The 15,597-nt window shown below is 37.1% G+C and overlaps 1 protein-coding gene across 10 annotated transcripts in view; it reads right to left on the reverse strand.

The window, feature by feature from the left end:
* Positions 1-8,727: 8,727 nt before the first annotated feature.
* GAB1 (GRB2 associated binding protein 1) overlaps positions 8,728-15,597 on the reverse strand; it is a 114,725-nt gene continuing 107,855 nt past the window's right edge. For all 10 annotated transcript variants that reach the window (XM_072755177.1, XM_072755166.1, XM_072755170.1 and 7 more), the window contains 2 exons: positions 13,025-13,147; positions 8,728-11,240 (listed from right to left, as the gene is read on the reverse strand). In XM_072755177.1, coding sequence (XP_072611278.1) covers positions 11,082-11,240; positions 13,025-13,147 — 282 coding nt within the window. In that variant the 3' untranslated portion in view covers positions 8,728-11,081. The remainder of the gene's footprint in view (positions 11,241-13,024; positions 13,148-15,597) is intronic.

Consider the following 15,597-nt stretch of genomic DNA (forward strand, 5'->3'; position numbering starts at 1 on the left):
TGAGCATGATTCTGACTCCGACCGGACCCTGACCGTGACCATGACCCTAACTCTAATTTGAATTTTGGATGTGAGAATACTTTCGAGACCAAAAATTGCTGAATATGTCTGAAATCACTAAGGGAAGCATAGAGACACCTTCTTCGAGGGCTTACGTAAAAGATCTATTATTTTGAAGGTGGCCACTCGAAGTAAATGATGGTGGTGATCTTCGTTGTAAGACCTAAAGGGAGTTTTAGGATTGTAAAAGAATTTCAAGTTTCTTCCACTTCTTGTGGGCCGTGACGTGTAGTTTCAGTTTTATGCAGCAGAGAGCACTCTCCACCAAGCGACAAACTTGTTCCAGGCTGCCGGAAAGCAAGCAAATACAATCTCCGGGAAAGACAACCGTATCATAAAAAAACCCACAACTGATATTTACGAGTTCCATTAATGTATACATGAATTTGCTTATGAGTCCACAAAATCTAGAGAGGCGAATAACATGGGCAAAAATGGGAGGGATAGTTTTTGGGGATTTGTTTTTATTTTTATTATTTGAGTATAGTTAACATGCGATACTATGTTGGTTTCAGGAACACGACTCAGTGATGGGACGATTCCATGAGCTCACCCAGGAAGTGTGGGCACCGCTGGTCACCATATAACATTATTACAATATTATTGAGTATGTTCCTATGCTGTGCTTTTCATCTCCCGACATTACTGTTTGTTGTTGTTCATTTTTTTTAATTGCACTTGTAAAAGTGAAATCATATATTTGTCTTTCTCTGACTTTTTCACTTATTTCATAAAACCCTGTACTTCCATGCATGTTGTCACAAATGGCAAGATCATTCTTTTTTTTAATGGCTGATCGAGAAAGAAAGATTTATTATCTGAGCAGAGAGAAAGGGAGAAGCAAATATTTTTATCAAAAAAAAATTTCTGCGGTATGTATACCACACCTTCTTCACCTATTCGCCTGTCAGTGGGCATTCAGGCTGCTTCCATGCCTTGGCACCGTGAGTAATGCTGCAATGAACATAAGGGTGCATATATATCTTTTCAAATTAATGTTCTTACTCTCTTTGGGTGAATATCCAGTAGCATGGGGAATTACCAGATTATATGTAATTTCTACTTTTAATGTTTTTTTTAAAATTTTTATTTATTTATTTATTTATGATAGTCATACAGAGAGAGAGAGAGAGAGAGGCAGAGACACAGGCAGAGGGAGAAGCAGGCTCCATGCACCGGGAGCCCGACGTGGGATTCGATCCCGGGTCTCCAGGATCGCGCCCTGGGCCAAAGGCAGGCGCCAAACTGCTGCGCCACCCAGGGACCCCCTACTTTTAATGTTTTGAGGATCCTCTATATTGTTTTCCACAGTGACTGCACTAGTTTGCATTCCCACCAACAGTGCGTAAGGGTTTCCTCATAAGAGGGATACTTTCTGTTGAATAATATTTTATGCTTTTTATGTTCTAAACTATCGTGTTGTTTATGCAAAGCATCATAGAAAAAATATAAGGAAAATTATCTTGTGCTTATTTAGACTAATATGTGAATTTGATAAAAAGGACGTGAAGAATATGTGTAAAATATAGAGATGACTTTAAAATGTTTAAAAAATGATTGCCAATTCATACTAATAGCTTTTAAAAAAACATTTTTCTAATGAACTCAAGAATCTCCCCACGTTATTTATTATTACCATTCTGTTTTCTTTCTCTCTTTCCCCTTCCTTCTTTCCTTCCACATATAGGGAAGATCGTTTAATTGTTTTCCAATTTTCTACAACAAAATTCTTCAGTAAAAGGTTCGAAAAAATTATGACAATAAGTACTCACCATTTTGACATCAATAATTGTTTCATTTGCTTAAATCTGTTTCCCTACAATTATGTGTGATGTGAACATTTTTCCCAGATTTCTTTCAAGTTTTTTCCAGATGCTCTAACCTTAAATATTTCAGCATGCAGCTATTTGATGAAAGATATCAACCACAATGCCATAATACTATTATTATTCTTGAGAAAATTAAGGTTGAACCATTCATATTTGAGTCTTTAGGTGTTTTTTGTCAAAGTTCTGTTTATTTCTCTTATCTTTTCCTTCCCTTTTTTGGGTTACTATATTTCTCTTATTGATTTTTAACCTAAATACATTTGGATTATGAGTCCTTTGTTAATTATGTGGGTTGCAAATGTAACACAACCACAGAGTGTTTTGCCTCTGATTCTCTTCATGATGTCTATTGATGAACAGACGTTCTTAATCTTGACGTAATCCAATCTATCAATCTTTTCCTTTTTGGTTCTTTTCTGTTTTCTTTAAAAGATCTCTTAAAACCACAATAAAATCACCCCATATCAACTTTTATATTGTTTTGCCTCTCATGATATTTATGGTTTACTGGGAGTTGCTATTGTTTATGGTGCAAGCTACAAGTCAATGTTCTTTTATTAATATGGATATCCAATTTGTCCACCACAAGTTATTTGAAATAGCATTATTTTTCCACTGCTCTGCAGAGTACCTTGTCATAAATCAGGTATCCATCTTTTATGTCCTTCTGTTTTGGGGCTTTCTCAAGTTGTATTGGTATAGTGCTCTTTCTGTGTACCAATATTAACTGAATTAATTGCCATGTCTTTATAATGACTCTCAAATTTTGTGTTGTATGTCTTTCATATTGTTTTTTTTTTTCAAGAGTCCTAGTCCTTTTGGATTTTCTACATGCACAATCATATTATCTCTGAACAATTGCAGTGTTATTTATTATGTGCAAATATTATGCTTTTCACTGGCTAGGTCCCTCAGCACGATAAGGAACAGAAATGGTTAAGTGGACATACTAGGGGTGTTTATGGCTCAGGGAGAAAGTTGTCAATACTTCCCCATTAGGTGTGAGGTTTGCAAATGGATTTTAAAAAATACACTTTTCTTTATAACAAATTCTCCTTTTATTTCATGTTGCCAAGCATTTTGTTTTTAAAATCATGCATAGAGGGATCCCTGGGTGGTGCAGCGGTTTAGCGCCTGCCTCTGGCCCAGGCGCGATCCTGGAGACCCGGGATCGAATCCCACGTCGGGCTCCCGGTGCATGGAGCCTGCTTCTCCCTCTGCCTGTGTCTCTGCCTCTCTCTCTCTCTCTCTCTCTCTCTCTCTCTCTCTCTCTCTCTCTCTCATTATAAATAAATAAAAATTTAAAAAAAATAAAATCATGCATAGATATTAAATTTATCACCGTCTTTTGGCACCAAATAAGATAATTGTGTAATTTTTCCCCCTTTATCTTATTGATTTGGTGTGTCGTCTTACCTTCTTGAACTTGTGTGAGATTGGCATTATTTATTTCTTAGTGGTTTCGTAAAATTCATTTATTTTTTGCACCCAGAGTTCTCTTTGTGAAAAAGTGTTTAATAACAAAGTCCTTTTAGTTGATACAGAAGTATTCAAATTTTCTTTTCAGTTTTAGTAACTTGTTTTTTTCCATCAATTTGTTCATTTTATAGAATTCCCAAATTTATTGGCCTAAGGTTGTCCATCCTTTTAGTCTTTTTGATGTCTGTAATATCTGCAACAATATTCTGCTGTTTTAATCCTATTAGTTAAATGCAAACATAGAATTTGCTGTATTTAGCTACATAGCCTTAATTTTTAAACAGCAATGTATCTTAAAAAACCATTCACGACTTAAAATATTCTTCTATTGCAATACCCTGAACTTTTTCATTCGTGGAAACTGTTTTTCAAATAAAATCTTATTTTTATCTTTCAACATAGAAAAAGTGGAGGTACCCCAACTAAAGCAAAGAGAAGGGAGGTTTGGATGCCGTTTAAAAATGTTGTACCGACTTAAGATCCTAGTGGTGGTACATGGTCGTGTTCTATTCTCCACACCCGTATCAACACTGGGTATTATCATTAAGTATTTGGAACTATTGGAAGGAATATTATGCAGTGTTTAAAGATGATGATTCAGAGCCTTCACACCCGTGAACCTATTTATGACAGCAGTCAATGCAAAACAAACCCCAGAACCCAACTGCACATTCAGGCAAAGATCTTCCTAGGAAGTAACACAGCTTGTGGACATTTTTTTTTCTGTTTATCCCTCAAATTTTCTTTAATTACAGTTTTACAATATGAGGGTAAGAAATTTAAAAAAAGGCCAGAATGCAAGAGGGTTGGCTCCTGTGTTGTTTTTCAACAGGCTTAAGTCACTCTAACAGTTTTAAACAAAAAGGGATTCAAGATAGAGAATCAAAAGTTCACAGTCGCTGACAGGTGTGAAGGTCTTTAGGGCTGATTCTCAGAACAATGCCATGGACCACAAGACACCGGAACAATCAGGAATCTGGTGCAGGAAACCATCGCACCAGCTTTTGAATCCAGGATCCCGTGGCCAGAATGCCATGACGGCGCGGGACGACCCCCCTCGGCTGTGAGCCAAGGAGTAGGAGCTCATGGCTTTTTTCCTAAATGCAAGCTGCTGATTTAGCAATGTCGAGGTCCACCAGTTGTCTGCCTCCCCCGGACTGTGCCTTGGGAGGCCGACCCCGCGCTCCTCCCCTGGGTTCCTCCTGGCGGCTGGTCACTTTGACCCTTGACCCAAGGCCAAGTCATGGAAGAAGTGATCTGACTCCTTCGTTCCTGGTCCGCTCTGGGTGGTGGTACCCGGGACGCAGGCTCTTGCTGGGCAGCAGTTATGGTGCCCTCACGTGGCTTCTTACTGTCGTGAGGCATTTTTAAGCCCCCCTCGGAGGGTCCCTTAACCTCACCCACAGATCTGCAGAAGTCCCTTCTCTTGACGCTCTTCAGTTATTTCTTCGTGTCATCTTTTCCCGCCGGGAATGTAACGGATATCATGATGGATAAGACAGTTTTTATTCCAAGGTGTATCCGGCCAGGTAGGTGAGATACGCAGCACATTCTGTTCTGCCCCTCCCCCAAGTTAACATTGGAGTCCTAACCTGGAGTACCTCGGATGTAAGTGCCTTGGGCAATAGGGCCTTGAAAGAGGTAATTAGGGTTGATTGGGGTCATAAGGGTGATCCTCTGCTCTCATAGGCATAAGCTCTAATCATGACACTAGTGTCATAAGAAGGAAACAAGGACTTGCATGAACAGCAGAAAGATACAGAGAAAACAGAGATGATGGCTGTGCCGTCTACAGGCCAAGGATAGAGGCCTCTGAAGAGAGCAAACTTGCCAACACCTTGACGATTGGACTTCCAGCCTCCAGACTTGCGAGTAAATAAGTTTCTGTTTTTAAGCTGCCAAGTCTCTGCGTTGTGATGGCAGCCAGCCCTAGCAACTAACACACCATCCTAAAAGCGAAATAAGAAAAATCTGTTAAGAGTTACCATTTTGATTTTCCCAGAGGAAGGAGCCATTACATTTGGGTAGGAAAGCTGAGGGAAATACTCATTGGGTTGTCTCCACTGGAACTCCAAAGTTGGAGAGAATAGCAGCACTCAGCTCACAGTATTATGGGGATTAGGAATAAATATAAAACACAGTGTCTCAATAACCACTGAACAGCTTTGGATTTTGTGAGAACACACAGCCAGTCTCATCAGGACCATTTCCTGACTTTCCGTGGCCCACTCTTCCAATGCTCAGATTTGTTCTGATGTTTTAAAGTCTTTAACTCTCAAAGCACTTGAGTTCCACCTGGTTGTCGAGATCCTCCATCCTTGGCCTCATCTCTAACCCCCAGCGCTGCCCCTGATGACCCCAGGACCCTGGGATCAGGCCCCGAGCCAAAGGCAGAGGGCTTAACTGGCAGAGCCACCCAGGTGCCCCGAAGCTTAGTTTTCTATACATGCTCACTTTTTTTTTTTTTGCTCACTTCTTCTATGACAGAAATATTCTTTTAATATTAAAGAAAATAAGGGAGGAATGTTACCCATCAGAAGTTAATAAAATGCCTCCCATCACTGACTCAGCTTTTAAATATGCAATAACACACATCCACAGAATTGCCCAGTTATTTTCCACAAAACTCCCCTAATAAAACTAACTCAAAAAGTGTTTATCAGAGAAAGCAGCTTTTTCCCCAAAGAAAGAACATGCAAATAGTCCTAAGTGTCACCATTTACAGGGTGACAGGAACACAGATGAGGAGAAAACGATCTCAAAGAAGATAAACTCACATTTCCCAACCTTCCCCCACCCCACACATGATCTAGTGGGTCAGAGCTGCAAAACGCTGTAATGAATAGGCCAAAGGGCCAGCATGGTGATTCCTGGGTTTTAGGACGGACTGGAGAGGTCTGAAAAATCTCATAGAAATGAGTAAGCCCAGTCGGTTGTCCTTTCTCAAGTCATGTTTTATTCATAAAAAGTACTTTCTGACGGGAAAGCTTGCACACAGACCCTTATTTATCGGCCTTTTACTCAACAAAACGCCAGGAGTATTGGCTACATGAAGGCATAGCCAGGGCCTAGGCACGCGGCAATGGCCTCAGGAAGCTGTCACTAGGGCGTACGAGGGCTTTGTTTCAGCGTGACCTGGTGAGATTTCTGTTGCAGAGAAGGAGTGATCCTATGGAAGTAGGGCTGGGAAGGGCGGCTGACCCCTTTCATAACCAAAAACCTACATGTGACTTTTGATTTCCCAGAACTACTAATATCCTACTGTTGACCTTACTGACATGTCAACAATTAACTCATATTCCGTGTTATGTGTATTATATACTGTATTCTTGCAATACATAAAGCTAGAAAAATGCTATTAAGAAAATAAGGAAAATACACTTCTAGTATTGTTCTGTATTTACTGAAAAAAATCCGTGAATAAGTGGACCCACACAGCTCAAACATGTGTTGTTCAAGGGACAATGTACAGTTAATGGCAAAATTGGGTTTTTGATTTAGAGACTCTAAGGAAGGGTTAGAAATATAAATTTATATGTCTTTCTTGGTTCACAGTCTCAGTACCCAAACTAACTAAAGTCTTGAAACCAAACTGTTTGAAAAGTTTCATTTGGTAGCAGAAAGTTATCTACAATAGGATCTTTACCAAAAAAGTTGTGCAAGAGGGGGGAAATAAACTCATACACACGTAAGATTTTGCTGTTGAAATTTGGGAGGATTATCAACAACTGATTCAGGAGGTCACAACTTACACAAAGCCATGGCTTTTTAGGTAAAGAAAGTAGAAGCTATGTTGATCCCTTGACTAAACAGTTTTCTGAACCTCATAACAGACATTATCATGAACCTGAGAAAGTTAAGTTTATGGAAGAGGAGCCAAACTAAGTTACTTCAAGCTGTAGTAGTATATGTAGTCGCAGTAAAAACCAATTATCTCCACAACCTGGCACCAACTTTTCATCCAACCAAGTCTGTAACGCCTACATTATTCATTACACCATGGCTTTTCATCTCAGAGCTGTATTTGAAATTATATACAGATTTACACGTAATATAGCAGATGCTATCGACAATCGTCTTACCCTGATACGTCTCTCTCCCTGTATCCACTTGGTGTGGGCACAGGGACAATCCTTGCCACAGGCCGGCTTGCTTACTCGACAACAACGGACAAGACCTACCAGCATGAGGGATTAGGAGCGATCCGCTTGTCTCTTGAATTTTACATGCTTTGTATTCATTCAAAATACTATTACCAATACCTTCAATGGGCCAAAGAAAGTGGCCCTAGGAGCATTTAAAAGCATCCAAGAATTGTGATCACGGTCTATGGTAGTGGTAGAGTGTATAGGCAGAAAGTAGCTAGCATTTTAAAAAGTATCAAAAATACTGTTTTCGTTAAAGGGGGGCGGTTAGCAGACGACTTCCCACTAGTAGTAGAAAAAACACTGTGTTCAATTTCCAGTTTAAATACACTTAGAAATATGAAGACCGTCACTGCCATTAATTAGAGTCCAGAAGAAACTGACTTGTGACCTTAATGTGCAAGTACAGCAGTATTTCTAGATCTGATTCAGTCTATGATTAAATACGCTATACACACACACACACACACACACACACAGGTAGTAGTATCTTTATGGAATTCTCTAAAATGCTCACAGTAGCTTATATATTGATGAAAATAAAGTAGCTTAAATTATTCAAGTTTACATTTCAATTCTTAAAAGCAGAACTGTGCTTTGGTATTCAAACCTTCATAAAATTTTAGTTTTTTCAAAGTAAGGAATAAAAAATAGAGAACATGAAATATGTGGGAGAAAAAGATTTGACTTATAACTGCCACATACTTAACCAGTGTCTTACAACTTTTGCCTGGCCAAAACTCAGCTTCTTGGAGATGATTATGGTTTTTAAATATTTGGTTTTTATAAGTGTGTATTTTTAAAATTTAATAAACATGCACATTCCAATGTGTTACATAGCCCCCATCCCCACCCACCCGCCCCCCCTTTTTTTTTTACCATACTGGAGGCTGCTTATGTATCAACTTCCACTACAAGATTTTTTTTTTTTTAAATCTTGGAATCCAACTTTATTATCTCTAATTGAAGAAGCCTCTGAGATGTGTGTTTAAAACCTGCTATTATTTACACTTGCTTATGCTTGTGTGAATCAAAACCTTGATAGGATGCAAATAAAACAAATTGGCTGCTGAGGTTTTCACCAACTCTATAATGCCAATTACACATTTGTGTTATTCACAAATTTTATTCCTAGTAACAGACTAAGAGAAATAAACTTAAATGTGAACCCAAAATATTTATACTGATAAAATGAACTTTTCAGGCTTTATGTGTTTGGAGTTACACAAAATTTTATTGAAGAAAGATTCCATTGCTAAAAATGTTTGGAAAATAATGCTCCATAAGAAAAGGTCTTTTAATTTGTTAATACAATGTTTAACATAATTTCATTTTCTAAAACAAATTGCTTGATACATTTCAATTCTTAAATTACTCTGCACAGTGGGAAAACTTCTACAAATTAGAGTACTGGAGATCTTCCAAAAAGATAACTTGTAAAAAATTGAAAAACTACACTAAAAACATCAGTCTATTTGCTTTAGACTCTTCTGATAGGCAGCTTTAAACAAGATTTCCATTCTTGAATTAGTAATGTACTTCTTGAATATACTTATTGTTATAAATCTGAAAAGATGTTTTATCTTCCACATAACACAATTTAACATCTTCACACATCAACTGTGTTGTTTTAATAGCTTAGGCACATTTCAATAATTCTGGATTTTATTTTGTGATTTCATTACAAAACAGCTTGCACAAACCAAATTCAAACAATCTTTTTATTTAGAATTCCATCTGAAAATTCATTTCTGGGTTTTAGTTTTTCTTTAAAAAGAAGCAAACATTTAAAAGCATCACATGTTACTACTCTACAATTCATCTTGTTATGAACATTTTTAGTTCATGGGGAAATAAACCCATTACATTGATTAGGCACAGAACTCTGGCCAAAGACCAGAAATCAGGGCACAGCTGTGTGTTCAGGTAACAGTTAGAGGTCTGAATGGAGGGAGTCGTGCCTCAACCGTGGGCACTCCTATCTCTGCCCCCTCCAGAAGCTGTTAGTAAGTCTCAAATCAGTAAGAGATTGTATGTAACTTAGTTAAAAAAAACAAAAACAAAAACAAGCAAACAAACAACTACACCGGTTTTCTAAATTACACGGCAAAGCCCAAACAGATAAATATAATTGTAGTCTCACCATACAAAATTTGTGGTTTTGATATCCATGTTACAGGACCATATTATACGTGAGACAGAATTATATAATTTCTCTGGTCATTTCAGAAATCTGGTTGGAAGAGATCTGTAACTATAAGATTTCACATTATAGCAATGTTTCAGTATTTCTCAAATTAGGGCGGTGAACAGAAATCACAGTACAAAATCCTTAATTCTTTACCGGAAAAGCAACAGGTGCTACATATGAGAATCACTTATAGAACATCTATTTTCTTTTAAAAAATGTAGATATAAAATATTAATTGCATAGGGATTTAAATATAAGGCCAAGAAGAATACAAAGTAAAGTTAAAAAATCATAGAAAGGGCACTATGGTGTCAAAAGATAGAATTTCATTCTATAGAGTAATAAATCTGAATTACTGTCTAATTTAAAAAAATCACAGTATGTTGCTATAACTAACAGTGAATGTTTCATTAAGTCCAAACTGGAAACCAGTATTAGGACTTAGAAGAACACAACTAAAGCTTGTTGTCTAATCCTGATCAGTGTATTAGCACATCAGTGCCTGGTACGTACCTGATTAGTTATATAACCTACGTTTTGAAGTAATGTGTAGTTTACTACATGTTAACAGGTGTGAGAGCACATCATCACCGCATGCCGTTAAGTGATCTGCAGGCTTATCTGAGTGTAATTATTCAGTCTTTACAAGGTGCAAGATCCCACCCGGCTGAATCTTCATTCAGTGAACCAAAAACACTGTAGTTAACAAAACATAACAAAGTTCTACCGTTGAAAACTAAGTGTACATGAACCAGAGAATTAGTTCCTGACATCAGTACATATATTGTCCTCAGCATTTTGGAAGGGAGTGAATGATGAGTCCAACTACGCTCTGTAGTTTAAGCTAATGGCTATCACCTGAAGACCCAGGTAGAAAGGTAAATTGTGGATCCACTTCTCATTGCAATGTTAGAGTGCAGTTTAAAGAGCAATTTCCAAATCTAAAAGGAGCTTAGTTAACTTACTGTTATATTGTATTGTTGTACTTATTGTATATAGTATTGTTATATTGAGTAGTGTGAAGAAAAACAAGAACTCCCAAAGGAATTATGTTAAGGAACATTTGGGAATACCCAAACCAACGTTTTAAATGAAAAGTGCATAAATACAGTAATACTACAAGTGTGTTAACTATGGAACAAAGATTTCTTTGGGAGCTAAACAATACTATTTTCCCACATTATTTACACATTATGAATTGTTCAGATACCACAAAGCACCATTTACAGTCTAAATTGCTTGATTATGTCTGAAAGGTCTTTTGACTTCAATGCTACGCAGTTGAGGATCTACCTAGAAGTGTCAAGTCATCTTCAGTAAAACAGGATTTATCTTTACAATTCAGTTCTCTTTTCAGAAACAGCAAAGCAATTATTTTCATTTCACGATCTTGGCTGGTGTTTCAGATTCTGTGGACTGTCTTCCATCCGTCCAGGCTTCCCGGGTGCTCTTCAGAGCCAGGGTCTTCTGTTGATCAACCACAACATAATCTACTCTCTCATCAGCTACACTGCTGCCTGAGCCACTGCTCTTTTGCTAAAAAGCAAAGAAAAATACCATAAAGCCTGACAGATAAAGAGTTTGAGTGAAATTTAGTCTTAAAACATAGACACACATTGTGAATAATTCTTGAAATTCTATTGGGTCCGTCACAGACAGACAGACAGACACACACACACTACTTCAGTTTAACAATGTTGTTTTTCTACTTGTACACTGTTTTCCAGTTAAATTTAAAATCACTCTATATAAGAATGCAGACTAATGCTCCCAACACAGATGGAATTCTTACAAAATAGGGATCACAGCCACCTGGTTCATCTTAAGATACACAGCTTGCTTCTCCCTTCAGCTCAAGCTTCAGTTTTTCAAGTCCTGAGAACATGTGTCAAGTGTTCACCTTCAGAGCTAAGAAGTGTTTTTTGAAAGGCAGTATATCAAGAATGGCAAATGACATAGGCTGACAGGACCTCTTAATTTCAAAATACTGCTAAATACCAACTTACAACAAATAGTTATTAATGTATTGCCAGGCTCTCTAGAAAATAAGAGAAATACCCAAGGTGTGAGGGAAACAGAAGGTATAAAGAGCTGCTCAAGGTAAACTTTAGAGGCACTGCTGTCTTTGGGATGAATATCAATCTCAGCGATGCAATCAGGAGGCTCCAGGTGGGAGGGCATGCCTACTCTGAGACCATCCTGTTAATAAGCGAGGGACCCCTGAAGGGAACTGAGGTGGTCCTAGATTGCTTCCCAGTAGAAGAAAATGCAAATTATTCCGAAGAAAATTTAGGTCTGTAGGATTCCCACAGATATGCTCAGCAAAATGAATTTGCAAAAAAATCTATAAAACATGGAAGGAAACAAACTATCAAGAGTGAGCAGAAATAATAAACAAAGATTCAGACTTCCAAGGACTTCAGATTCTGACATGACAAGAAACAGTATAAAATATGTACGTGTAAAATTTTCAAAGGAATTAAGAAATAAAACTAAATAAAAGGAATAAAATAAGCTATTCAAAATAGCTAGGCATATTTTTAAAAAAATTAGCAAAATTTCATTTTAGAAATAAAAAATAACTGAAATTAAACAATGAGTTAAACAGAATAATTGAGAATTAGTGAATTTGGTGATAGATCTAAAGAAATTATCCAAGTAAATACAAAGAGATGAATGAGAGAAAATGCCAAAAGGTGAAAAAGTAGTGTGGAAAATAGAATAAGTTCTAACTAATCTCTAAAAAGAAACCTTAAATGAGAGAATAAGAGGAATAGTTGAAAAGCGATATTTAAAGAGATAATGACTGGGGGTAAAAAAGGAGAGAATGACTGGGACTCTTCCAGAATTAATAAAAAATACGAATCCAGACACAAAAACAGCACAATTTCCATGAAGCATGATAAATAAAAAGAAATCTATGACTAGATGTCTAGACACATTGTAGTAAATCCGCAAAATACCAAAGACACAGAAAAGATCTTAACATCAACCAGACAGAACCCCCACAAATGGAATTTCTAGAAGAAGTATTTCAGGAGGAAGAAAAAATAAAGACAATGATTAACTTTAGATTTTGTTAAGTAATAAGCATTTCGACAGTGACCACTAAAAGAGAAGTGTATAATTTCTATACCATTAAAAAGGGGAAAATGAACTCTTTAGTCTCCATAACCTTGTTAATTGTGGTTTATGAAACATTGAGTAATAGACTTTACTGAGTTTAAATTAAACATACTATAAAATTTCCTCAAAAGAAACATAATTTTGGGGGTTTAAAACATGAGCTAATCGTGTTTATAGAAAGAGATTTCCCTTACCTTACGCGGTGGTGTGGATTTCCCAGAATCTAAATCCAGGTCTAGGTATTCCACTTGTTTGTCTCCTTTGGGCTTGACCATAGGACTGCTTCTTCCATCAAGACTGTTACTGCCAAAAAGATTCTGAAAATGGTGATACAATGAAATCAACTGTTGGATGTCCCTGAGATATGCTGCTTATCTTGTTTGCCATCTACTAAAGCAAAAATATTTATTTCAAAAGGATAGGCTTTACAACAATGTCTGCTTAGAATTAACCTTTTAGGACTGGAGGAAAATAAGTAACATTAATAAAATTAGTTACAACTTAGCTTAGAGCAAGTCAAACGTAGTTTCAAAAGTCAAACTTGGTTTAAATTAAGACTGAAACCTCAAGCTATAGTCAGTTGCCATAGCTCTACCAGAACATTATTAAAATGATATTGTTATACTCAATTACACTTTTTAAACTACCGGATCCTTTCACCCCCCCCTTGCTTACTAATTAAATTATTTTAAAGTTCTATATTTTGTTTAAGGGCTCTCATGCTGGGGGCGCCTGGGTGGCTCTGCTGGTTGAGAGTCTGACCCTTGGTTTAGCTTAGGTCATGATGTCAGGGTTGTGGGATGGAGCCCAACTGGCTTCGTGCTCAGTGGGGAGTCTGCTTGAGTCCCTTCCTCTGACACTTCTCCCGCTTGTGCTCTCTCTCTCTTAAATAAATAATAAACAAATAAATCTTAAAAAAAAAAAAGGGCTTTCACACTGAAATTAGTTTAAAATAAGGATGTTAACTAAAGGAAAACACTGCTCTAGCTATCACGTTCTTCCTAAGGAAGAGTTGTCTGGACCATGATGAACTCCTACAGCTGGCAGCATGAGGAGATGGAAACGGTGGTTGGACTTTCTACAGTGAGTGGGGGGAGTGGATATCTTCACCTGGAACACTTTTGCTTATCTGTAATACTTAGGCCCTAAGTAGTAGAAAATCATCAGCTGGCAGGCAAAAGTAGCTTTCTGGCTTAATGTTGTAAGGTATAAAAAACAAGTTTATATTCTTATTTCCTGACTTTCTAACTGTAGAATTTTCTTTCTCATCTTTTTCCTTTACCTAACCCTTACTGATGACAAACTACATGTCCAAATTTGCCTATTACATGTCCTTTCCAAGATTTTTATGGCAGTTTAACTATTTTGGGCAAAAGAACACTCTTTAGTATCTCAGAAAATAATTACTTTTGTAATAAAAAAAAAATCCATTCTACCACCTAAAGATAAAATATTCATTCTAACATAGCATTGAGGATTTATGTAGATTTTTACCAGTCTATTTACTATAATGAGGAAAAAAGTAGGTTAATAAAAACAATAAAACATCACTTGTCAAGTTGAAAAATAGTGAATCCAAAAGCAGAAGCCAATTAATAAAAATTGCTCTGCCTTAAAAAATTAGTGAAAACATTATTGATATAGCTAATTTATCTTCTAATCCAGGGCTGATGTAAATATTTTATATTATTTTAACTATCTTATTCATTTTGAACAATGTATGAATTTTATTAATTTTTAAGTTTTTTAAGCCACCAATCAAGCTTTTCGAATCACTTAATTTTGTTTCCTGATGACATATAGTTGTGAGGAACCTGCTTTTGCCTAAAGTTACATTACAGATGATAGAAATGGACTTTATACTTTGGATCTCTGGAGTTACTGCTTTAAAGAAAATTGCCATTAAAGTGTTACCCATTCCAAATTTGATACCAGATGCTTGCTTATCCTGGCAGGTAGCACTTGGTTGTGCCCTAATATCTGCCCTTCCCTGTCTCATGTGAATGGGATTTTTAGCCAGGCCCACTGTCCCTCAGAATAAAGGCTGTTTCCCAGGCCCTTTCATGTCTATGTGGCCACATGGCATATAGGGCAGTTTCTGGGAACCTTCTTCATAAGACAGATAGGCTTCCCTCTTTCTGCAGCTTGGAACGTGAATTGCTGGCGCAGGACGTGCTGGAGCATGTGAGCCATACCCAGAAGATGGAAGGGGTCAGAAACCCCGAGGACCTTGAAGAACAGGGCTGCTACCACAACCCTGGCTTGACTCTCTGGACTTTTACATGAGAAAGAAAGAAAGGTCTCTCTTAAGTCATTGTTTTTTATCTTTTGTTACTCAGAGGTGAACCTAATCATAACTGATACACTCATCTACTAAAATACAAATAACAGAGCAAGCACTGAATCTGATTTGAGGGAAAATAAAAGCAAAATATTTTTAGACACTAAAATCAGCTTGTATTCTTAAATATCTGAAGTATTTTCAGGCAGCTATCTAAATTCTGGTGAATACAGGCTGGCTACAATTATAAAATTTTGTGCCTTACAGTAAGTAATACAGTCAATCTGAAACAAATTTAGGTTTGTAACAGGTCTTTAATCTTTAAGCTACATCTAAGAGTATGCTATTGAAAGACTATCAAAAGAGCTCCATACAAGATCATTTCACTCTAAGAGTGCGATAAGGTGGGCCTGGATAACTGCACTGTGAAATACTTCCAGTATATTTTCTTCAATAGTTTCAAAAATCGAATGCATCTTAAAAACA

Source organism: Vulpes vulpes, chromosome 4, assembly GCF_048418805.1.
Source record: "Vulpes vulpes isolate BD-2025 chromosome 4, VulVul3, whole genome shotgun sequence".
Classification (NCBI taxonomy): Eukaryota; Metazoa; Chordata; class Mammalia; order Carnivora; family Canidae; genus Vulpes; species Vulpes vulpes.